Consider the following 23,430-nt stretch of genomic DNA (forward strand, 5'->3'; position numbering starts at 1 on the left):
CTGCTTACCATTCAGCCTTTTTTCTTGGCCCTCTCCAAATTTTTATACAGTACTTCATTCCAAAAAATAAATTCAGTGGCCAGGAAGGTAGTACAAAGCAGGTACCCAATTTGGGTTTGATTCTCAGCACCACAGGACCTACCAAGCACCACTGAATATAACCCTGGAAACACCTGAACATTGCCAAGTGTAGCCTGGAGGCCCTATGTACTACTGGGTGTGGCCCTGGTGGTCCTTGGCAGGCTGCACCCATAGGTCCTAGCACTGAACCACTGGCCTAGTAGACCAGTAGTTGCAAGAAGCACCTGAGCCCCACTCAGGAGCTCCCCCACAACACACAAAAGTCACAAAATGAAAACTTGTTTAAAGGTTAGAGAACAGTAGGTAGACGCCACTGCATGGATGAAAGAAGACATGTGAGGATAGAGGGGGCATGTGAGATGAGAACTTTATACAACAAAACTTTGAAGTCTGAACACACACCCAAAAAATCCATAACTGAGAAGGGTCCACGGCAGGACCTGTCGGCGTTCTAGCACCCGACATCTTTTTGTTTCTCTTTGAAGAAATAGTAACTTTTAAAGTCTTCCCAAATGACTCCAACATGTCCAAAATTCATATATAAAGATGAGAAGATCAAGCACCATGTTTGGTGTGGGAAAGAGTATTATGGTTAAAAACAAAACATGAAACTTGCTTTGCAGAAGTGTTTCTGATCTTGAACATAGCATCGTGTGCCAGTCCCAGGCTCAGCGGGGGCAGAGCAGGAATGCCGAGGGTCGAGGAGTGCCCCGGGTCGGAGCAGACGCTTCCTTCCACGGCCCAGCCTGTGAGCAGTGTCGGGCCTCAGCAGAGACCACAGGCAGTTTGGTTCTGGGTCAGCCCCCTGGAATCGGAGCATCCACACTGGCAGTTATTCCTTTATGTTCAACAGCGGCAGGAGGGGTGTCCAAAAGGGGCGTAAGTCAGAAGCAGGGTGCAGACAGGAGAACTCTGCGCCTCAGCGTGGGGTTCTCCCTGTCGTTACTTATTGAACTGGAAAGCACAGAGGCCGAGGTCTGATGGGGCATCCAGCGTCACTTGATGTTGCTGGCCACTGCGCTCCTGTAGTATGGCCAAGGGAAGACAGTCACCTGGTGCTTGCCTTTCCACACCTTCCACCAAAGCAGCCCCCTCCTCCCCCCTACCCCCCCCCCCCGCCAGCTGTGCACTAGTGCACTTCCACAGTTCCACTTGCCAACACCTTGACTCCCGCTTCCAGAGACAACTGTTGGTACCCGCCAGCATTCTGGCACTAGCAACCAATGAGCCAAATGTGAGAAAGAAACTCACTCAAGGACACAAAGTCTCTTCTTCCTTCACTTTTCATACACCTATCAGCTACTGTGAACACAGACTTAGCAGCCTTGTGAGAGAAAAATGTTGATCAGGAGGAAACTGGTCTCTATTCTGTTCTCACTCCAAAGAGGCAATAAAGCTCTTACCTCAGCCGAAACACCAGAAGGCAGCACGGGGGCATACTGGGAGAGGTAAGCTCCATGCACTGCTGCAGCTGTTGGCATGTACTAGAATGGAAAACATCAAGAGGACGGTCTTGGGAGCTACGTTTAAAGCACCTGGGGGAACTTGAAAAAAGTGCTCATTCCTGTGGTCTATTCCCAGAGATTCAAATTTAACAATGTTAAAAAAAAAAAAAACACTTTAGGCAGATGGAGAGATAGTATAGTGTACCGACCGAGCACTTACTTGCCTTGCATGGAGTCTATCCAGGTTCAATCCCACCATCACGTATTCCGTGAAAACTGCCAGGAGTGTCCCTGAGCACAGCCAGCTGTGCCCAACCCCCGCAATAAACAATAAATAGAAGTACTTTAGGTACTTCTTAACTAGCTTTGAGAAACTTCTACATGACTTTCTTTTGCTGTCTCTGCTGATGCCTACTTTTCCAGTATTCTTTGCCTTTAAGCAAATCAGAATGGAGCAGACTTACAAGAAATCAAGTTTCAATCATTCTTCATTACTCTTTTTGCTAGTTTGTTTTTCAGCCACATCCCACTGTGCTCAGTCGGGGCTCACTCCTGGCTCTACCTTCAGGGGTAATCGTGGGGATCATACGTGACACCAGGGACCGAACCTGGGTCAGCTGCATGCAAGGCAAGTGCCCTACACACTGCACAATTGCTTTGCGTACCCTTGTTATCAAGATGATAACAAGGGTCCCCTGGCGCCATGTAATCCCATCAACAGCCAAGACCTAGAGACTATAAAACCCAGCTCCCGGAAGCGCGCGACATCGTATTATCTCATTCCTACTTTGGACAAACTGGCAGGCTACCGAATGTAACTGCCCACACGGCAGAGTCTGGCAAACTCCCCGTGGTGTACCCAATATGCCAAATACCAGTAACAATGATGGGTCTCATTCTCCTAACCCTCGAAGAGCCTTTAATATGGCACTTTAAAAAAAAAAATCTCAGGGCTAGGAAGAAGGAGACGTTACTGGGGCCCGCTCAGGGCAATCGACGAACAACAGGATGGTCGTGATCGTGATCGTTATCATTTTGATAGAAATTTTATAAAATGTGCACAATCTCTTAGAGAAACCAGTATGTAAACAGAAGTACCAGCACATCATTAATTACTTGGGACATTATTCAGTGAGTTTCATGAGGAGGATTCAGTACGGAGGAGAGAGCTAACGGGCTCTCTCCTCCGTACTGGAATGGCGTACAGGAATGGCGATATTCCTGACTCATGAATTTGTAGCTTTTTTATTTCAAGTCTGCCCTTAGTGACATACTGAATCCCACCCTCATTTGCAGGTATTGAGACTGAGAGTAATGCAGTAATAGGGAATTCCCGCTCTGTGGGAGGGAGTCTGTGGTCATCTATGTCCTGAGTTACCATGGCAGTGCCGCTGAGGGACAGGTGGCCCAGCTGCTGGGTAAGAGGTGTCATCATGGAGGCAGGCTGGAGTGAAATGGGGTGATCCATCCCTGGGGTCAGAACTGAACCCTAGAGGCAGCAATAAAGGACAGAATTAGCTTCCTGTGCCATGAAGCAGTGATTCCTGGAGAACAGGAAGGAGAGCTGAGACAGACAATCCGGGGAATGACAGGAGAGCAGCTGCACGATAGAAATCAGTGTTCTGCACCTGAGTCTGGAGGGACCTTTGTCCAAGAAGAGCACACACACAAAATTTATGTTCCTAGAACTAGGCTGCACAAGGAACTGAACCAAAATTCACACCTGTATCTTCCATCAAGTTTTTTTTTTAAACAATACGTCTGGCTGTGGTTTGGGCCCACTTCTCAGCACTCACTGAAGGCTGCATCCAAGGTCGGTTAGGTGTTGTAGAGATATCTGAGATACTTTCTAAGGCAAGCAAAAATGAATAACAAGGTTAATAGTTTAGAAACTATGATTTTTCCAATGATAATCCTGTTCAGCAACTGCCCCTCCACTTGGAGTGGTCATCTCAGACAATAGAAATATTAAGAATAAGCTGCTTAAAGAGTATTAACAGGTCTAATATCTCAACAAATCAGACAGTCTGAAAAGAATACATGCCTGGCATATGTGTGGCTCTGGCTTGACTGGTATTGAAAAAGAAAAGATAAACACAGAGTTACTATGTAACCCAGCAGTTCTACCTCTGGGAACTATAAGAGAGATATAAGACTATATGCCCATACAAAAATTATACATTGTTCACAGCAGCATTATTTATAACATCTCAAACAGCTATCAACTGGTAATTGAATTGAAAATTTATGTGTAGGGATTAGAGAGATGGCTCAGTGGGCTGGAGTGCATCCTTTGCATGTGGAAGGTTCAATCCCATCTACCGCATGGTCCCCTGAGCACTTTCAGGATCAACCCCAGAGCACTGAGCACAGACAAGTGTGGCCTCAAAACAACACAAAACAAAAATGTATTAACAAGATTCATCCATAAAAATATAAAATATGGGCCTGGAGAGATAGAACAGTGGTAAGTTGCTTGCCGTGTACACAGTTGACCTAGGTTTGATCCAGCACCTCATATGGCCTCCTAAGCACTGCCAGAACTCAGGATATAAATGTTCTGGAATTATATGATGGTGATCATTGCATAATTTTTTGCTTGTTTTTGGGCCACACCCAGAGGTGTTCAAGGCTTACTCCTGGCTCTATGTTTAGGGATCACTCCTGGCTGGGTTGAGGGGACCATATGGGTGCCAGGGACTGAACCAGGGTTGGCCATGTGCAAGCACCCTACCCACTGTACTATCACTCTGGCCCCTGCATAACTTTTTGAATACACTAACAACTACTGACTTGTACAGTTTGAGAGAGTGAATTTTACATTATATTAATTATATGTAAAATTGATGTATTTTGTTTGGTACTAGAGATTGAAACCAGAGCAGAGCCTCACACATCCAAAGCATACACTCGATGTCTCTCAGGCTCATCATGGCTTTTTTCTCTTTTTGCTAGTTTGTGCTTGTATTTTTCCTACTCTATCTTAAAATTGAAAAAAAAAAAAGGGCCAGAGAAATAGCATGCATAGGTGTTAAAGCATTTGCCTTGCATGCAGCTGACTTCATTTTCATCCCCAGCTCTGCATATGGTCCCCTAAGCACTGTCAGGAGTGAGTGATCCCTGAGCATAGACCAGGAGTAAGCCCTGAACACCATCGGGTGTGGCCTAAAAACCGAAAATAAAATAAATAAAAAGCAGTAAGGAACTAGAAATGTATTATAAAATACAAGTATTTTGGGGGGCAGGGGGAAGGAATTCCCACATGATGTTCAGGTGGCCAGGGACCAGAGCCAGCTGGTTGATTAGTGTGAAGGTCAAAGATGCAGTGCTGATCTGGTCATGCAGTGCTGGGGATTATTCTGGGAGCTCCCAGGGCCACACCCAGCAATGCTAAGGGGCCATGTGGTGCTAGGGACCAAAGTAGGGTCAGTCTGCTGCATGCAAAGCATGTGCCTGAACTTCTCATACCATCTCCTAGTCTCTAAGCAGGGAAGAAAAAAAAACATATCACAAGACGCTGGAAAGATAATACAGGGGGTAGGGCACTTGCCTTACATGCAGCTGACCAAGTTTGGTCCCTGGCACCCCATATGGTCTCCTGAGCACTGCCAGGAGTGATTCCTGAGCACAGAACAGGTATAAGCCCAAAGCACAGCCAGGTGTGGCCCCATCCCCCACCCCTATATGGATATAAGGATGACTTAAGATCAGAAAGTATTTAGGAACTGGAGCACAGCGGGTAAGGTGCATGCCTTGCACACAGCCCACCGAGGCTCAATCCCCAGAACTTCGTATGGTTTCCCTGCACACTGCCAGGAGCAATCCCTGAGTGCAGAGCCAGTTTTAAACCCTGAGCACTACCTGGTGTGGCCCCCAAGAATCAAAAGTAAAAAAATAAAATAAATTCTATAAGCATTAAGTCAAAATTGAAGGAGAAAAACCATAGTATAATAATACTACTTGCTGAAAAGACGTTTGATAAAATTAGCAACCTTTTTTATTTTTTTTCAGGGAACTGTATGGGATTCTGGGGATCGAACCCAGGTTGGCCACATGCAGGGCAAGTGCCCTACCCAATGTACTACCACTCCCACCTCACACTTTTTTTTCCAAGTTTTTGGGTCACACCCTGAGGTACACAATAGCTCCTCTTGGCTCTGCTCTTCTAAGTCATGCCTAGTGGTGGTGGTTGGGGGATCGCATGCAGTGCTGGGGAGTGAATTTGGAGTTGGTTATATGTAAGGTAAGTGCTTTAATCCCTGTATCATTTCTCTCATTTTTCTTTTCTTATTTTTTAATGAAAGGTAGAGACTAATGTCTCAGTGGCAAAATCATCTACCCTACAGGTGTTAGGTCAAAAGTTGATCCCTGGTGCCCCCCACATGTGCTGAATGTAATCCTGGCAACTGTGCTGCTGAGGATCTCTGGTACCACAAGTGTGTGTGGCCCCTGTCCACTGTAACAGTGTGTAAGCAACAGAACTTTAAAAAATGCAAATAGCATGCCAGATGCACAACCCCCAGAGCACATGTGCAAGCACTGCAAAATGTGGGGTCTTGGAGAGCACCACAACCAAGTGTGTGTGTGAGCCCAGCACAGCACAACAATGACAGCAAAATGGGAGCGGGGTGGGGATTCAGTCAATCAGTCGATCGATCATAAAGTAAAACAGGGACTAGAAAGAAACTACTTACATACATTAAATTGTTTTCCAAGACCTAGCCACTAACATGAACCTAAACAGGAACATGGAAACCATTGCAGTTAGAGTAACCGATCCCATATCTTATATAACCATCAAATAGATACAATTTAACACAATCGGCATAGAACTGAAAATGAAAACTATTAGTTTTCATCTTATGTTCAGAAAACTTGAGAGACTAAAGAAATACAGGGCTGGAACAATAGTACAGCAGGTAGGGTTTTTACCTGGCACACAGCCAACCTGGGTTCAATCCCAGTATCTCATATGATCCCCGGAGCAGGAGTAACCCTTGAGCACTGCCAGGTGTGGCCAAAAACCAGAAGGAGGAAGGAAGGAAGGTAGGAAGGAAGGAAGGAAGGAAGGAAGGAAGGAAGGAAGGAAGGAATTAGTCATGGGGGTTAGAGCAACAGGATATTCAATCCCCAGCACCCCAGAGGGTCCCCCTGAACCCAGCCCAGTCAGGGGTGATCTCTGAGCACAGACACAGGAGCAAGCCCTGAGCACTGCCAATGTGCCCCCCCCCCCCACATACACACACACAAGAGAAATCAATCATATGAGTAGTTAATAAGGGCCAAAACAATATAGTACAGAGGGTAGGGCATTTGCCTTGCACATGGCCAACCCAGGTTCTGTTCCTGGTATCCTATATGGCACTCCAAGCACCATCAGGAAAAATTCATGAGTGTGGAGCTATCCCTGAGCATCACTGGGTATGACCCAAAAAGCCAAAAAAGAAAAAAAAAAGTAAGTTGTCTGAATATAAGGCAGTTGAACTTAATAACTTCCTCAACCATTTAGAACTTAAATGGTAAGCATTTAGAACTCTATATAAAAATTATAAAACATTAGAAATATAGTAAAAACACAAGAAAATTTAATAAGACATATATAAACAGTACTAATCTTAGAGATAGAAATAAAACAAGCACTGAGAACATAAAAAGAAATAATCATATCTTGAGTATGGCCTTGTGTAAGGCCAGAAATCAAACTTGGGGCATCAGCCTTCCAGCCCTTTGAGCTATCTTCCTCACTTCAAGAAACACAGATTCTTGCCTTCCACCCTAGACTTGCTGAATCAGAAATCCTTGGTGTGGTGTCCAGCAATTGGGAGTTAGTAAGATCTCCAAGTGATTCTGATGCACAAAGACTGTGAACCATAAAGTCAATGGAGAAAAATTAAATGGCAAGAATGTGGGACCAATGAGATAGGATAGGAGGTAAGACACTCGCCTTGCATGTGGCTGACTTCAACTGGAATCCCCAGCACTGCATATGGACCACTTGAGCACAGTGCCAGGAGCAAGCCCTAAGCACCTCCTAGGGTGATCCAAAAACCAAAAAAGGGAGTAGGGATATATGACAAAGGGCTGGAGAGACAGCTCAGTGAGCTGAGAACATACTGGGCGCCCTGGAGCACAGCACTGGAGGCAGCATCCGGAAACCCTGTGTGTGGCTCCAAACAAACAAACAAAAATCTGTAACAAAGCTAACCTGCAGGTGATTAATTGAAACAAAATTTTAGGGGCTGGAGTGAGAGCACAGGATGGGGCTTTTGCCTTGCACGCAGCGGCTGACCCAGGTTCGATTCCCAGCGTCCCATATGGTCCCCTAAGCACCGCCAGGAGTGATTCCTGAGTGCAGAACCAGGAGGAACCCCTGAGCATCGCCGGGTATGACCCAAAAAGAAAAAAAAATTAAGATTAGGGGGGTGGGAGAGAAATTCCCACCCTCCCTTTTTTTAAAAAAGAGCAAGAAGTAGAACCTGAGAGCCCAGGGCATGGCCCCCCAAATAAAAAACTCAGCTGGAGTCAGATATGTGCAACTTATAGTAACAATACGCCCATGAAGAAAGGGAAACAAAATTTCAGTGTCACCTACTGCTGGAGGAAAACGGGTGCCCTCATTCCTCGGTGGAAATGTGAAATGACAGAGGCTTTGTGGAAAAGAATTTGGCAATATCTATGCAACTGCAAATTCGTGTTTTGTTTTGGGTTTTTGTTTTGTTTTGGGTCCACACCTAAGGGTGCTCAGGGCTTACTTACTCCTGGTTCTGAGCTCAGGGATTGCTCCTGGTAGGCTTGGAGGATCACATCAGGGGGTGGGGGATCAAACACAGGTTGGCCATGTGCAGGGCTAATGCCCTACCCACTGTACTACTGCTCTAGTCCCAGCAAGGTCATGTTTCATTCTACTTAGCAATCCTTCTTTGCCCCAGAACTGAAAATACTCCTATATAAGGATATAGGCATTAAGGATGTTTATTTGAACTTTATTTATTCCAGAAAATACCGAAATCCAAATGAATGCTCTTTGCTGAGGTACGGTTGGAGAATTCTGAGAAATCAGCATAAAATATAGTGCAACTATTGAAAAAGAATTAGAACACATCTGTCAACATTGGCTGCTTCAGCCACGTGGCGACTGACTTAAAATTCAGATCTCTGGGCCCCTTCCCCAAAACTTCTTTATTTATTTTTGTATTTTGGTCACACCCGGTGATGCTCTGATGTTACTTCTGGCTCTGCACTAGGAGATCACGCCTGATGGGGGCCAGGGCATCATATGGGATGCCAGAGATTGAACCCGGGCCAGCTGGGTGCAAGGCTAATTCCCTACCCATGCGCTATCTCTCCAGCCCCATTCCCCCAACTTCTAATGTAGTTGATGTGTGGTGGAGTTTAAGCACTTGTGTTTCTAAAATTTCCCAGGTGATTTGCCAGTACTGCTAGTACAGTGACCATTCTTTGAGAATCACTGGTTACGATAGTACAGAGTGAGACTGAAAATAAAAATTATATTTAGTATGGTCAAATAAACAGCAATTCCAAAAGCCTTATTCATATCTGCACATGAGAAAAATGGGAAAAAGCAAGAAACCAAAGGGCCAGAGAGATAGTACAGTGGGTAAGGCACTTGTTTTGCATGTGGCCTACCCAGGTTTGATCCCTGGAACCCAGTACTGTTACTCTGGTCCCAGATCACATACTATTTTATATAAAATTATTTGTGTGTAATATCTATAAAGTACAAACAACAATGAAACAAGTGGTTTTGAACTTTATACCTCTGTACCTAAGGCACCATGGGAGGGAAGGCACCAGAGCCACTGGGGGCCCAAACATACCTGATAGGAAGACACAGGAGACGGGAGATACGGGGACAGTGCAGACTGGGCAAGCATCCTGTTGGGGGCGATGTTATAACGAGTCGGGTAAAACCTACAGGAAGGAACCTAATCACTCAGGGAAGCCACAAGGTTAGGGTTCCTTCCACAGATACACCCGCAACTTCCACGGTCTAAAAATCCCGCTGAAACATCCCAGTGCTAGGTATAGGTTGGTGTGACTTTCTTGCGACATGATTATTTAAACACCCTTACCCATTCTGAAGAACTGTGGTGGGGTCATAGGTAAAGGCCATACCACCCTAAAAAGAACAAAAACAGGGTTTATATGAGCCCTTGAGTGAGAACAGAAGCTTAGAACGTCAAGGTTGATGATGTATTTGATTTAAATGATTAAAATAATGTCTGGACAAGTCCCAGTATTTCAGAGATTTTTCCTGGTTGTGCAAGCTGCAAAATCCCACTCAGGCCTCCCAGTGAAGACTATGGTAAGTATCCAGCATCTCCTGGTTACACACTGTAGCTCTCAAGCTCGCCATCCATGCCTACAGAAGTCACGTCACTACAATTTCCATCCCACCTTAATATTAATAATTCTATATTTAGCATTTGTTTTCTTTTTGAGGGGGAAGAGTCACACCTAGCAGTACTCAGGGCTTACTCCTGGCTTTGTACTTAGTGATCACTCCTGGCAGGCTCAGGGGAACATACAGGGTGCTGGGGATCAAACCCAGATCGGCCGCATGCAAAGCAAACGCCCTACCCGCTGTGCTATTGCTCCGGCCCCAGTATTGCTGTCTTCTCAGGGGTTCTTTTACCATGTCTCCACTCCTTGGCCACGCACGTCCATTTTGCATGAATTTTCCTTGGTTCTGTCGTTTCTTTGGACCACCATCAGCAAATTTGCAAAGCAGGGGATCAGAAGGGGCTGCCAAGAGAGAACGTAAACAGACAGCTGAATCTCCTTTATTTGATCCGAGCATGTAAGACTCTTCCAGAATCTTGACATGAAGTAACAACCTATGGTCTTTTCAGCCTGATCCCTGTATTCCTCACCTGCTATTCCAGGGGGTGTCTTAATATATTTTCCATTAAAGTGGGTGATGATAGCTTCACACTTCTCTGTGGACTCCATCCTAAGGAGCACAAGAGAGGTTAGGCTCCAGAGTGTCCAGGAACTGTTTTCTCTCTACATTCAAAGAGAAAGGCCTCCCTTCCCAGTCCCACAAATGCAATACGAAACTAGAATTTCCTTTCTAGAAATTCAAGATATCTTGATGAAGCAACACCAATTTTGTTTTATTTTGTTTTTAGAAAGTAGAAAAGTTTATTGGAAAAGGGAAGAGAAAGGAAAACTAACATCCCAGGTGGGGAGGAAGAAACACTATAGGGGTTAAAAATCTCTGAAATACTGGGACTTGCCCAGACATTATTTTAACTTAATCCTCTAAGTTCACAACATCAGTTTTAAGTAAAGGTTCTCTCAATTGACTTCTACAGGGATCCTCAATGGAATAATAGAGGCCTTCAAGCTATTAATATTCCAAAATAGATACCGAGTAATGGAAATAGTATTGTATTTAGTTCATACATAATAAAATAAAGAAGCTGTTATCATTATTTGTCTCTTTGGGGGGCCAACCCAGTGGTGCTTAGGGCTTACTCTGGTTCTGTGTTCAGGTTCTGTGTTACTCTGGTCGTGCTCAGGGGTCCAAGAGCAGTTCCAGGAATCAAACCCAGGTTAGCCATGTGCAAGGCAAATAACTCCTGTACTATCTCTTTGGCTCTTACCATTATTTTTGTCCTTATTTTAATTACAAAATCCTATTGGAAATTGTTCCCCCTCTCTAATGAAACTGCAAAAGTTGTGAATTTACCTATGCTTATTTTTTTCTTCTAATTATAATGATCAAGGACCTATTGGTAACACCACTAAACTTCCACAAGTTTGGAGTAAAAGAGAGTAATAAGAGGGGCTGGAGTGATAGCACCGCAGGTAGGGCATTTGCCTTTCACAAGGCCAACCTGGGTTCAATTCCCAGCATCCCATACGGTCCCCTGAACACTGCCATGAGTAATTTCTGAGTGCAAAACCAGGAGTAACCCCTGTGAATTGCCGGTGTGACCCAAAAAGCAAAAAAAAAAAAAAAAAGAGTAATAAGACAGGTTTATGTTTACAGCGAAAGGAGAGAGCATGAGAGGGACTCCTGGGTTAAGGTTCTCACTGGGGAAAGAGAACTAAGTAGGAGTCAACCTAGTGCTAGTTAGGACATATGCATTGAGTTAGGACATATACAAAAGTCCTTTGGATCGATTATTTCAGCTTTTTTTTATTTTTTATTTTTTTCTTTTTGGGTTATACCTGGCGATACACAGGGGTTACTCCTGGCTGTGCACTCAGGAGTTACTCCTGGTGGTGCTCAGGGGACCATATGGGATGCTGGGAATCGAACCTGGGTTGGCTGTGTGCAAGGCAAACGCCCTACCCGCTGTGCTATCTCTCCAGCCCCTATTTCTGCTTTAAAGACAAAAACATCCTTCCTACCATACAGGGTTGTATAGATCAAATGCAAAAATGCTTATAGAGGTGTTAAAAAGTATAAGAAAATGGGGCTGGAGCGATAGTACAGTGGGTAAGGCGTAAGGCTGACTCTCGTTCTATCCCCAGCATTCTATATGGTCCCCCAAGCACCACCAAGAATAATTCCTGAGTGCAGAGCCAGGAGTAACCCCTGTGCATCGCCAGGTGTGACGCAAAAAGCAAAAAAATAAAATTTAAAAAAATTATAAGGATCTATGGGGCCAGAGAGATTGTAAAGGAAATGCAGTCCTTGTCTGGCTTGCGTTGGCCACAATCCTGATTTGAATCCCTCATACCTAGTTCCCTGAGCACAGAACCAGGACTAGTATCTGAGCATTGTCAGGTGTGACTCACCCCAAACCCCCCTTCAAATCTAAGGAGTCAAAGAGATAGAACAGGACGTAAGGCACTTGGCTTGCATGTGACTGACTCCAATTCAATACCCAGCATCATATATGGTCACTAAGAACCACAAGTGACCTTTGAACAAGGAACCAGGAATTATCCCTAAGAATTGTAGAATGTCTCCAACACCCTGGATTACAAGAATCTATATATTATGTGGTACAGTGTCTTCCAAAAATCTTTCCAAATTTTATCTCAGTATATTTCTTTTTCTTTTTCTTTTCTTTTTTTAATGTAGGAGTACTGCTATTTATCCAGCGACTGATAAGGCTGTTTGAATTGGGCATGAACTCCACCTTACTTTTTTTTTCATTTTTTATAATTTTATTTATTGAATCACCGTGAGAGCAATTACAAAGCTTTTGGGTTTAAGTCTCGGTCATACAATGAAACACCTGTCCCTTCACCAGTGCCCATTCTCCACCACCAAAAACCCCAGTATATCTCTGTCCCACACCCTCCCCCTATCTGTGGGGCAGATGATTTCCACATTACTCTCTCTCTGCTTTGATTACATTCAATATTTTGACACCAGACCCACCATTATTATTTGGGATTTTACCCCAACACTCAGATCTGCTGAAAAGGCAACAGTAGACAATTTGTTTTCTATTGGTGGTTATGAATAACATATGATGTTGCACGGCCACAGTAGTGGCCACACAATTTTGGAATTCCAAATTTTAACAATTAAATCTTGGAGGGATTTCTGCCAAAACCTGCTGGGTTCTGAGATTTGTTCCTGAGTCTCTGGGATCATGGCTGTTAAGAAGCTTGATGAGAAGCCAGAGAGGCCATTTGTGGGCGGCGACTCAGGGTCTCATTGGGATGGGGAGGAAAGGGCTGGCTCCACCCCCATCCCCTGAGGTCTCTCGTCACTGAAGGCCCAAACCTGACTGTCCAGTGGCCCCTGGAGGATGGCAGCCACCAGGCCGCCAGGGAGAACAGGCCTAGGCACGAAACCTATTCCCACCGGGGGTGGCCAAGCGCCTGTAACCTACTGCAGGAACTGGATGCATTTCTGCCAAAAGCCGCTGGGTTTTGAGATTTGTTTCTGAGTCTCTGGGATCATGGCTATTAAGGAGCTTGATCAGGAGCCAGAGAGGCCTTGTCTCCAATTGTATAGCTGAGCCAAAGTAGGTTTGTGGGCGTGTCTCCCACATACCTAACTTTTGGCCGTTCACTTTCTTGGCAAACTTGGCCCCAAGTTGTTGGGTTCTGGCCAAAGGCACAGCAGCAATTTTGGGGTATCTGGAAGTCTGAAGGCGCCATCAGGCTGCTGATGCACTCACATCTCAGTATTTTCTTTTCCTAATTCATTTTTTACTAGAACACCATGATTTACAGAGTTGTTCATAATATAATTGTTTTTAGGCATATAGTTTTTTTAAATGCTCATTTATTTATTTGTTTTTATTAGTGAATCACTGTGGGGCACAGTTACAAACTTATGAACTTTGATGTTTGCATTACAGTCAGACAATGATCGTTTGCCCATCCCTCCACCAGTGTCAGGCATATAGTTTCCAACACCGACCCCACCACTAGTGCGAACTTCCCTCCACCAAGCCTGCTCCCTTAGCAAGCACCAGTTTTACTTTATGTATTTCTTGCTACAACAAAATGGCAGATAAAATGGTCATAAAATGCATCAACAAGAGTCCCTATGTGGTGACTGATCGTGACCTCTTACAATGGTGTTACAAAAGCCACTGTCTGAGGATTTACTGAGCTGGTTGAGCCTTCTGTGTTGTTTCCACTCATTGAGCTTGGTGGGCTTCCACACAACTCTCCCATCAAATCTGCTGTGCTGTCAGACTGATGGGGCTGCCATTACTGTGAAATTTGGAGGAGGTGTCCCATGGCTGCAACCTCATGCTTCAGAAGTTGTAAAACTGGGCCAGTTAATGGTGGAGGGGTCAGGTCTGGGGGCTGGTGGGCTTCGACAGAAGGGAGGGGAATCTGCCTATCCCCGTTCTGAAAGGCCTGAGTTTTCAGCTTAGAAGTCTCTCTACCCAGACATTTGTTGTTTGTTTGTTTTTTGGGTTACATGCAGCAGTGCTTGTAACGCCTGGCTCTGAGCTCAAGGATCACTCCTGGAGGGGCTTGGGGAACCATATAGGATTCTGGGGACAAAACCCAGGTTGGCAGTATGTAATATTAGTACTCTGCCCCAACCTGGACATTTTGGCAGCTTGACTGTTTGGAGACTTGTTGAGACTTTCATGTCAGTTTCTTTTCTGTGCCGTACAATAACCACTGAAAAAATTAACCATTCCCATTAAGGGGAACGCTAAATAATGTCCTAATTGAAATCTTTCAGAAAAAAATCTTGTTAGGGGGCTGGAGTGATAGTACAGAAGGTATGGCATTTGCCTTGTATGCAGCTGACCTGGGTTCGATCCCCGGCATCCCATATGGTCCCCTGAGCACCGTCAGGAGTAATTCCTGAGTGCAGAGCCATGAGTAACCCCTGAGCACTATCAGGTGTGGCCTAACAACCACCCTCAGCCTGTTAAGAATCTTAGAGCAATATTTGTATTTTGTTGGGTTACTCCTATTTTTTAGTCTTTGAAAAGCATAAGCAGGCACAGAAGTTTCTAAGAGAAGAAGTAATGGGGCTTGATAAAGAGCTCCAGAATACTAAAGAAAGACGTTAAGGAGCCAGAGTGATGGTACAGCGGGTAAGATGTTTGCCTTGCATGCAACTGACCCGGGTTGAACCCCCAGCATTCCATATGGTCCCCAAGCACCGCCAGGAGTAACTCCCTAGTGCAGAGCCAGGAGTAACCCCTTAGCACCCTGAGTGTGACTCAAAAAGCAAAAAAAAAAAAAAAAAGTTAAATTCCCAAAACACAATACTTTTTTTTGGTGGGGGAGGTATTGTTTTGGGTTCATACTCATTAGTGCTCAGGGCTTACTCCTGGCTCTGTGCTAAGGAATCACTCCTGGAAGACTTGAGGAACCATATGGGGTGTTTTCAGAGATCATGAAAAAACAAATACCCCTCCTGCTGTACTATCACTTTGCCCGTGTTCTCTCTTGAACATGCATTTCATTTGCTTATCTCTGTGTCTCTTTGCTCATTTGTTTTTTTATTTTCTCTCTCTCTCTCTCTCTCTCTCTCTCTCTTTCTCCCTCTCTCTCTCTCTCTCACACACACACACACACAAAATAGTTTCATTCCTGTAAGGTAAGAGCTAAATAAAACCTTTTGCTGTTCTTTTTTAAAAACTTTTTTTGGGAGTGGCAGGGCAAACGCTCTACCCACTGTACAGGCTCAGGCCCTGCCTCTGTTCTCTTTTGAACACTTATTTCCTTTCATTCTTTCCCCTCAAATCTTTCTAAATAAGTTCAATAAAAACTGTCTTGGAACTGGAGAGATAACACAGTGGGTAAGGCACTTGCCTTGCATGTGAACCCACCCTGGTTTGATCCTCAGCATCCCATATGGTCCTCTGAGCCGTGCCAAGAGTAATCCCTGAGCACAGAACCAGGACCTGCGCACCTTCAGGTATGACAAAAACAAACAAACAACAACAAAAACAACAAAACAAACAAAAACTATCTTGCTTCACAAAAAGAGAGAGTGAGGAAGGAAGAAGGAAGGAAGGAAGGAAGGAAGGAAGGAAGGAAGGAAGGAAGGAAGGAAGGAAGGAAATCTGTAAAAGGAAATGAGAATGTAAGTCTCCAATATGATTCCAAGGTTTGAAAAGTATTTGAAAAGTATTTTTCAAATGGCCACAAAAACTGAGATAAAACACTGTCTTCGTTGTTTAGATATTTAATTACTTAGACTTTTAAATTACTTTGGGCCAGATGTGGCCTTCCACCAAAACCCCAAACCTTGGAGGCCAAAGCCTAGGCACTCCCCCTTCGTACTTCCTTGGATTACCAGCAGGTGGGGCTACCCAGAGAGACCAGACTAGGGCCCTAGCCTTTGTTCCCAATGTCAGGAGCTCTAGAGGAAGTATTTTATTTTTGTTTTGGGGATTACTCTTGGCTGTGCATGCAGGGATCACTCCTGGCAGGGCTCAGAGGGCCATGTGGGATACTGGAGATTGAACCTGCATCAGCAGTGTGTAAAACAAGCTCCCTACCACCATACTATCGCACCAGCCCCAAGGAACTTTTCTTGAATCAGACAAGATGTTATGGAACAAAAAGGTATCCTTCACATCACTTAGTCTAGTCATTTTCAAGTTTTTTCTTTTTGCTTTTTGGGTCACACCCACAATTCACAGGGGTTACTCCTGGTTCTGCACTCAGGAATTACCCCTGGCGGTGCTTGGGTGACCATATGGGATACTGGGAATTGAACTCGGGGTGGCAGCATGCAAGGCAAACGCCCTATCCACTGTGGTATCCCTTCAGCCCTGTCATTTTCAAATTTCTGAAAATAAAAAAAAAATCAACAGGATCTTGTGCTGCAGAGCTTGTTCAAAGGGTCAGCGCTTGGGCAAGCTGCATGCAGGTGGCCCTGGCACAATACAGCTTCCTGAGCACCCCTGGCTGTGGCACTGGTGACCACCAGCACTGGTGGGAAGGACTACCCCTCACCCCACGAAACAAGGTTCTTAGAGTACCATGTAGAACCACGCCTCCAGAATGCACTGTAGCCCTGGGAATGAAGCAATAGTTTCAGGGTAGGGTGTGTGGCTTGCACATGGCCAACCTGGTTTCAACCCCAGCATCCCATATAGTTCCTAAGCACTGCCACTAGTAATTCCTGAGTGCAGAGCCAGGAATGAACCTTGAGTATTGCTGGGCATGACTCAAAAAGCAAGACAGTTACAACAGTGATGTGATTTCAACAGCTCTGGATCAAACAAAGTATAGTTTGAACAATGGATAATTAGAAACGTGTAACAAATTATTTTAATTCTGTTCTTCCCAAAAGCTTAAAACCACTAATTAAAGGAAGATGTGAGGGGGCAAGGTGTGTAAGTCTCTTCTTATCTTTGAAGGGCTAGTGATTTTTAAAAAATAAATTAAAGGGGGTATGGTACCGCCAGCAGGTCAATCTGTACCTGTGAGGCAAGTGCATCAGTAGGCTGATGGCACCGTCAGACTTTCAGATACCCTAAAAGTGCTGCTGTGCCTTTGGCCGGACCCCAAAAACTTGGGGCAAAGTTTGCCAAGAAAGTGAACGGCCAAAAGTTAGGTATGTGGGAGACACACCCACAAACCACCTCCGGCTCAGCTATATAATTGGAGGCAAGGCCTCTCTGGTTCCTGATCGAACTGCTTAACGGCCATGATCCCAGAGACTCAGAAATGAATCTCAGAACCCAAAGGCTTTTGGCAGAAATGCGTCCTGTTCCTGCAGTAGGTTACTGGTGCTGGGCCACTCCAGGTGGGAATAAGTTTCGGGCCTTGGCCTGCTCCTCCTGGCGGCCCGGTGACCATCATCCTCCAGAGGCCACAGGACAGTCAGGTTTGGGCCTGCAGTGATGAGACACGTGGGGGTGGAACCGGCCCTTTCCTCCCCATTCCAACGAGACCACAAGTCACCGCCTACAAAAGGCCTCTCTGGCTCCTGATCAAGCAGATTAACAGCCACGATCCCAGAGACTCAGAAATAAATCTCAAAAAACCCAGTGGCTTTTGGCAGAAAAGCATCTGGACCACATGAACCCAGGCTGGCCACATGAAAGGCAAACATCCAATCTGCTGTACTATCTCTCTAGCCCCAAATAAAACTATTTTTGAGAAAACTAGGTTAGTGAGTATTGTGATCTATAATAGAATGAAGCTTTGATTTACTGACAACTATTTTCGCAAATAGTTTGGTTGGGAGGGAGCACAGTTTCTTGATGACCTCTTTTTGTGTGTGTGTGTATTTTTTTTTTCTTTTTTGGGTCACACCCAGCGATGCTCAGGGGTTCCTCCTGGCTCTGCACTCAGGGATCACTCCTGTGGGGCTCGGAAGACCATTTGGGATGATGTTGGAGGATTCAACTCAGGTCAGCCACATGCAAGGCAAAACTCTACCCACTGTACTATATCTCCAGCCCCCCCTTAAGTGACTTTTTAAAAAAACTCATCTCTTACCTTTAACATAACATTTCCTCACCTTGCAAATCCAACCCCTCTGCTGGTTCCACTGGTATCACGAAGGATTCGAGTAGAGATGACCTGGCCAAAAGGCGTCAGCATTCCCTCTAGCTCTTGTTCATCCATCGACAGTGGAAGGTTTGATATATACAAATTTGTGGGGTCCTGCTCTTGTTGCTGAAGAAATAAAAGTGAGAAAATTAAGTTTGCATTCCTTATTCCTCAACTACAAAATGACACTTCAGGAAAGCATTCGTAGAAAGGCTTCTTTATAACAAAGAAAACCTTGACCACTATTTTTTTGACACTTAATCCCAGTACTATGGATGACAAGTTTTAGGGGGAAAAAAGATTTAATCTTTATAGTACTGTACATCCCATAAAACTCATTCTTGATGGGGTTTCAGTTGTTTCCATTATCTCTTTAAGATCTGTCCCAGAAGCTGAATTCTCTCCAACTGTCTTGCTCCCTGGATTGTTCTGAATAATACCCCCTTCCAGCTGTAGTGAACTCTTCTGAGTTCACTCCCTGATGGTAGAAAATCAGGAAGAGGGAAGATGGGGGGGTGGGGGGGGAAGGCATTGTGCTAGGGGCTGGACTAAGGAGCAGATAAGCTATGGTCCAACAGGTCACCAGAAAAAATTCCAGATTTTTTTTTCCCCAAATTTTGGGCCACACCCAGTGGTATGCTCAGGGCTTATTCCTTGGCTTAGAGCTCAGGGATCACTCCTGGCTAGCTCAGGGGACCATATGTAATGCTGGGAATTGAACCTGGGTTCCAACCATATCTTCGAAAAGTTTCCTTTCTTACTGTAGATTCCTTTTCACCAACAGGACCCTTCCCAGACTCCCTCCTTCAACAGAGACCAGAGGACAGTATGGGGAGGTGGGTAGCAAGGTTTTAACTTCTCAGTTGCAAAACCGGTTTCTTCAGAAAAGATTGCAAAACAACCACAAGCTGTGGTAGGGAAGAAAGTCTGGGGAAGGTTTGTGGCCCTTGATTACTCATACTACTTCAGGAGACAGAGTTGTTAGAGTTTCCTGCTACAGGTTTTGATTCCATCTTCCTCAAGCAGTGGATACCAAGGGCTGTTCAATGGGATCCTGGCTCAGAATGTCTTTGGCCAGGTAAAGTTAAAAAAACACTACAGACAGTTCTTGCCCATCAACTTTATGGTTCTCAAACCTCTGGTGTTGGACACCAGAAAATAGTACAGCGGGCAGGGTGTCTGCCTTGCACTGTGGCCAACCTGGGTTTGATCCTTGGCATCCATATGGTCCCCCAAGCACCACCAGGACTAATTCCTGAGTGCAGAGCCAGGAGTAACCCCTGAGCATCACTGGAATTACTCCTGGTGATGCAAAAACAAAACCCAAAACAACAACCCTGACACTGCATGGTCCCCTAAATAACACTGTGAATGACTCCAGAGAACCTAGCCAGGAGCAGACCTTGAGTATCCATAGCTATACTTCTCACCCCTCCCTCCGAGCCTTTTGATGTTAAACACAATTTCTCAGAGGAACAGGCCTGGGGTGATCCTTACCTTTGCCATCTGTGCCTGTATCCCGCTGGCTTTCAGTGCTGTCACAGCTTTCTGTGCTGCTGAGGGGCTGTCAAAGTCCACAAAGCCATAGCCTGAAATGGGGAGACAGCAGCACTGGGGATGGGGAGGGAAGGGAGGTAGGCTTTTCAAGAGTCAGAGGAAAAGTAATGACCCATGTACAGGAAGTGGTAGGGAATAAGAGAAGATTATGAGGATTCAGGCGGTTATTATTGTGTTCCTCGAACCCTGTGAGACTTGATCTACTTATATCTAAGAACACCAAAAGGAATGAGGTTGTTCTTGTAGCACTGCCTTTCTTCCTCCCCTAAAGAAACCTGGGTTTTTTTCAAGAACTAGCCTTTCCAGTTACTCAGGTTTGATCCCCAGAATCCCATAAGGTCCCCTGAACACCACAAGGAGTAATTCCTGAGTACAGAGCCAGGAAAAACCCATGAGCATTGCCGGCTGTGCCCTCTACCTACTCAAATAATAAAATAAATAAAAGGTTGTTTGTTTTTTTAAATCCCAGGGGAGGGGGCCAGAGTGATAGCACCACAGATAGGGTTTTTGCCTTGCATGTGGCTAACCTGGGTTTGATGCCTGACACCCTATATGGTCCCCTGAGTGCAGAGCGAGGAGTAACCCCTGGCTGGGTGTGACCAAAAATAAATTAATTAATAAATAACCCAGGAACCTTAATTTTGGGGCCGGGACAATAGTACAGCAGTTAGGGCATTTGCCTTGCACACGGTCAACCTGGGTTCCTTTATGGTCCCCCAAGCACTACCAGGAATAATTCCTGGGTGCAGAGCCAGGAGCAACACCTGAGCATCACCGGGTGAGCCCCTCTTTGGTGTGACCCAAAGAAGAAAAACAAGAAACAAAAATCTAGGCCTTTCCAGTACTTCACCCCCCCTCCATATTTCTAACAAAACTCCTTTTCTAGCCACACCCCAGAAGTGCTATGGATGTGGGGAATATATGTTCCCCATTCTCCAAACATAGAATAGTCCTTTGCCCTACTGCTTCGTTGCAGATTCATGAGTTCAATAGCATAAAGTGAAAAGGCAATTACAATTACTTGGGAAAAAACTGAGCAGAGAAGGGTGAACCTACTGAATCACACCAACACATAAAACATATATGCTGAAATAACACTAGCAGACAGCAAATGATATGATCAATGATATGATCAATCAATGATCAATACGTTGGCTAAATGAAGTTCCTGGGGCAGGAGCCACACAGGAACACGCTCACTGCTAGATGTACATGCTGCATAATGGTACAGTGCCTTCAGTCCTTTGTCAGTCTTTTGTCACTACTCTTTAGATTTCATGTAGTGAAAAAAGATACTAACATAGTACCTACATACGTTAGTACTTACTAACAAACAAAGCACAAAGCAAACTTTTGAATAGTCGGTTGCATCTGTGTAGCCCTTCTACTGCAGGTAACTAGCCATTTGCTGGAAGAAGCCCCAGTAGCCCAACCCACAGACCTTCCCCTTCCTCCACTGTTCTTTCCCACCTAGAACTACATACCCCAACAAATGGTGCTAACCATCGTAAGCCTAAAATCCAGTCATGAATAACTTTGTAATATCACAGTGACAAAAAACTTAATTAAAAAGTACTTTAAACCACAAAATAACACTTACCAAGTCAAACGACTACCATCAAGAGGCATTTAAAGTGTTTTGCCAAGAAGAAATAATCTCACTTACCCATATCCACCATCTTCAGGGAAACAATGAGGCCCAAAGTAAGTCAGCTGAACTCAAAGAGGCCCTTTACATGCTTCTAGCCTTGGGTCCCCAAAAGAGCATTTTCATTTCTAGCTATCTGGTCACCAAAGACACTTGAGTCTTAAAAACTTATGGGTCCTGGGCACTCTCAGCAATAAAGGGCAGAGTCAAAGGAGACCTTCTATGATCTTTATCACCAAGGATAGTTGTCTCTCACCTTTGCATTTGTTTGTGGTCTTGTCCAATATAGCCTTAGTGGAGACAATCTTGCCATATCTAAGGGAGAGGAAAATGCAAAATGATAATCTGGGGGCACGGTCTTAGAATGAAAAGAAATGGGGATTTTTGGAGGCATTCATGTCCTTTCTCTACCCCCACAAAGATAATTATTCACATGCAAATCTTTTTCTTTTCCTTGTGTTTATGTATTTTGGGTGCACACTGAGTGGCTTACTCCTGGCTCTGTGTTCAGAGACCACCCCTGAACCCTACCAGGGTTCAGGGGACCATATGTTGTACCAGGAATCAAACCAGGTAATCCATGTGTGAAGCAAGAACCCTACCCACTGTACTATTTATCTGGCGCCCCTATTAAATTATCAATAATAACAAAGAAGAAGTAAATCTAAATGTCATGCCTACCAGAGCTGTAGTGACAGTACAGTGGGTAGGGCCTTTGCCTTGCCTTGCATATGGCTGTTCTTGTTTCAATATACGGCATCCCATATGATCCCCCAGCGCCGCCAGGAGGAATTCCTGAGTACAGAGCCAGAGGTAACCCCTGAGCATTGTCGGTGTGACCCCAAAAGCCAAAATAAGTAAATAAATATAAATGTCATGCCTACCATATAAATATAATCTCCAAATATGCCTACAAAAAATAAAGAACTGTAGACCTACTCTACCAACAAATTTCTCTCTCTTCTGCACCAACCAAAACTTTTGGTTTGGTTTTGTGGTCACACCCAGCAGTGCTCAAGGCTTACTCCTGCTATGTGTTCAAGGGATCACTCCTGGTAGGGCTTGAGGACCATATGAGATGCTACGGATTGAACCTGGTTTGACTGTGTTCAACATAAGTATCCTATATGCTGTTCAATATCTCTGCCACCACTCCCCAAATAAAACATAATTGCTGCTTGGGGAAAGAGTACAGTGAGAGCTGGGGACATGGCTCAGCAGTAGAGCACAAGTGAACACACACACACATACACACACACACACACAGAGTTGACTGGCAAAAATTCTTTGAGAATTAAAGATTATTCTTTTTTTTTTTTTTCTCTTTGGGTCTCACCCGGCAATGCACAGGGGTTACTGCTAGCTGGGCACTCAGGAATTACTCCTGGTGGTGCTCAGTAGACCATATGGGATGCTGGGAATCGAACCTGGGTCGGCCGTGTGCAAGGCAAAAGCCCTACCCGCTGTGCTATCACTCCAGCTCCTTAAAGATTATTCTTGATTTTATTACTTAATTTTTTTCTTTTGATTAAATCTGATTTTTACTTTTTCTTCTCTTTGACAAAGACTATTTCTCTCGTGAAAAATCTATAGGCATTTATCTTCTCTGACATCTCACTACCTACTCTTCTACTGAACTCGGGTTGAAAGTTAACCTGCGTTGACTGTCTTTATTTAAATCTTGTTTTTCTGCTTTGTAGCTTCATATGATCTTAGACAAGTCATTTCACCTTTTCTTTTTTTATTTTGCTTTTTGGGCCATACCTG

At 44.7% G+C, this 23,430-nt stretch overlaps 1 protein-coding gene across 2 annotated transcripts in view; it reads right to left on the reverse strand.

Annotated features, from left to right (window-relative positions):
* Nucleotides 1–347: 347 nt before the first annotated feature.
* RBMS2 (RNA binding motif single stranded interacting protein 2) overlaps nucleotides 348–23,430 on the reverse strand; it is a 55,100-nt gene continuing 32,017 nt past the window's right edge. For both annotated transcript variants that reach the window (XM_056120111.1, XM_056120110.1), the window contains 10 exons: nucleotides 21,920–21,978; nucleotides 19,956–20,047; nucleotides 18,427–18,584; nucleotides 10,421–10,500; nucleotides 10,183–10,292; nucleotides 9,620–9,666; nucleotides 9,365–9,458; nucleotides 2,905–3,015; nucleotides 1,485–1,565; nucleotides 348–1,104 (listed from right to left, as the gene is read on the reverse strand). In XM_056120111.1, coding sequence (XP_055976086.1) covers nucleotides 1,024–1,104; nucleotides 1,485–1,565; nucleotides 2,905–3,015; nucleotides 9,365–9,458; nucleotides 9,620–9,666; nucleotides 10,183–10,292; nucleotides 10,421–10,500; nucleotides 18,427–18,584; nucleotides 19,956–20,047; nucleotides 21,920–21,978 — 913 coding nt within the window. In that variant the 3' untranslated portion in view covers nucleotides 348–1,023. The remainder of the gene's footprint in view (nucleotides 1,105–1,484; nucleotides 1,566–2,904; nucleotides 3,016–9,364; nucleotides 9,459–9,619; nucleotides 9,667–10,182; nucleotides 10,293–10,420; nucleotides 10,501–18,426; nucleotides 18,585–19,955; nucleotides 20,048–21,919; nucleotides 21,979–23,430) is intronic.

The sequence above is a fragment of the Sorex fumeus genome, unplaced genomic scaffold (assembly GCF_029834395.1).
Source record: "Sorex fumeus unplaced genomic scaffold, SorFum_2.1 ptg000042l, whole genome shotgun sequence".
In the NCBI taxonomy this organism is placed as follows: Eukaryota; Metazoa; Chordata; class Mammalia; order Eulipotyphla; family Soricidae; genus Sorex; species Sorex fumeus.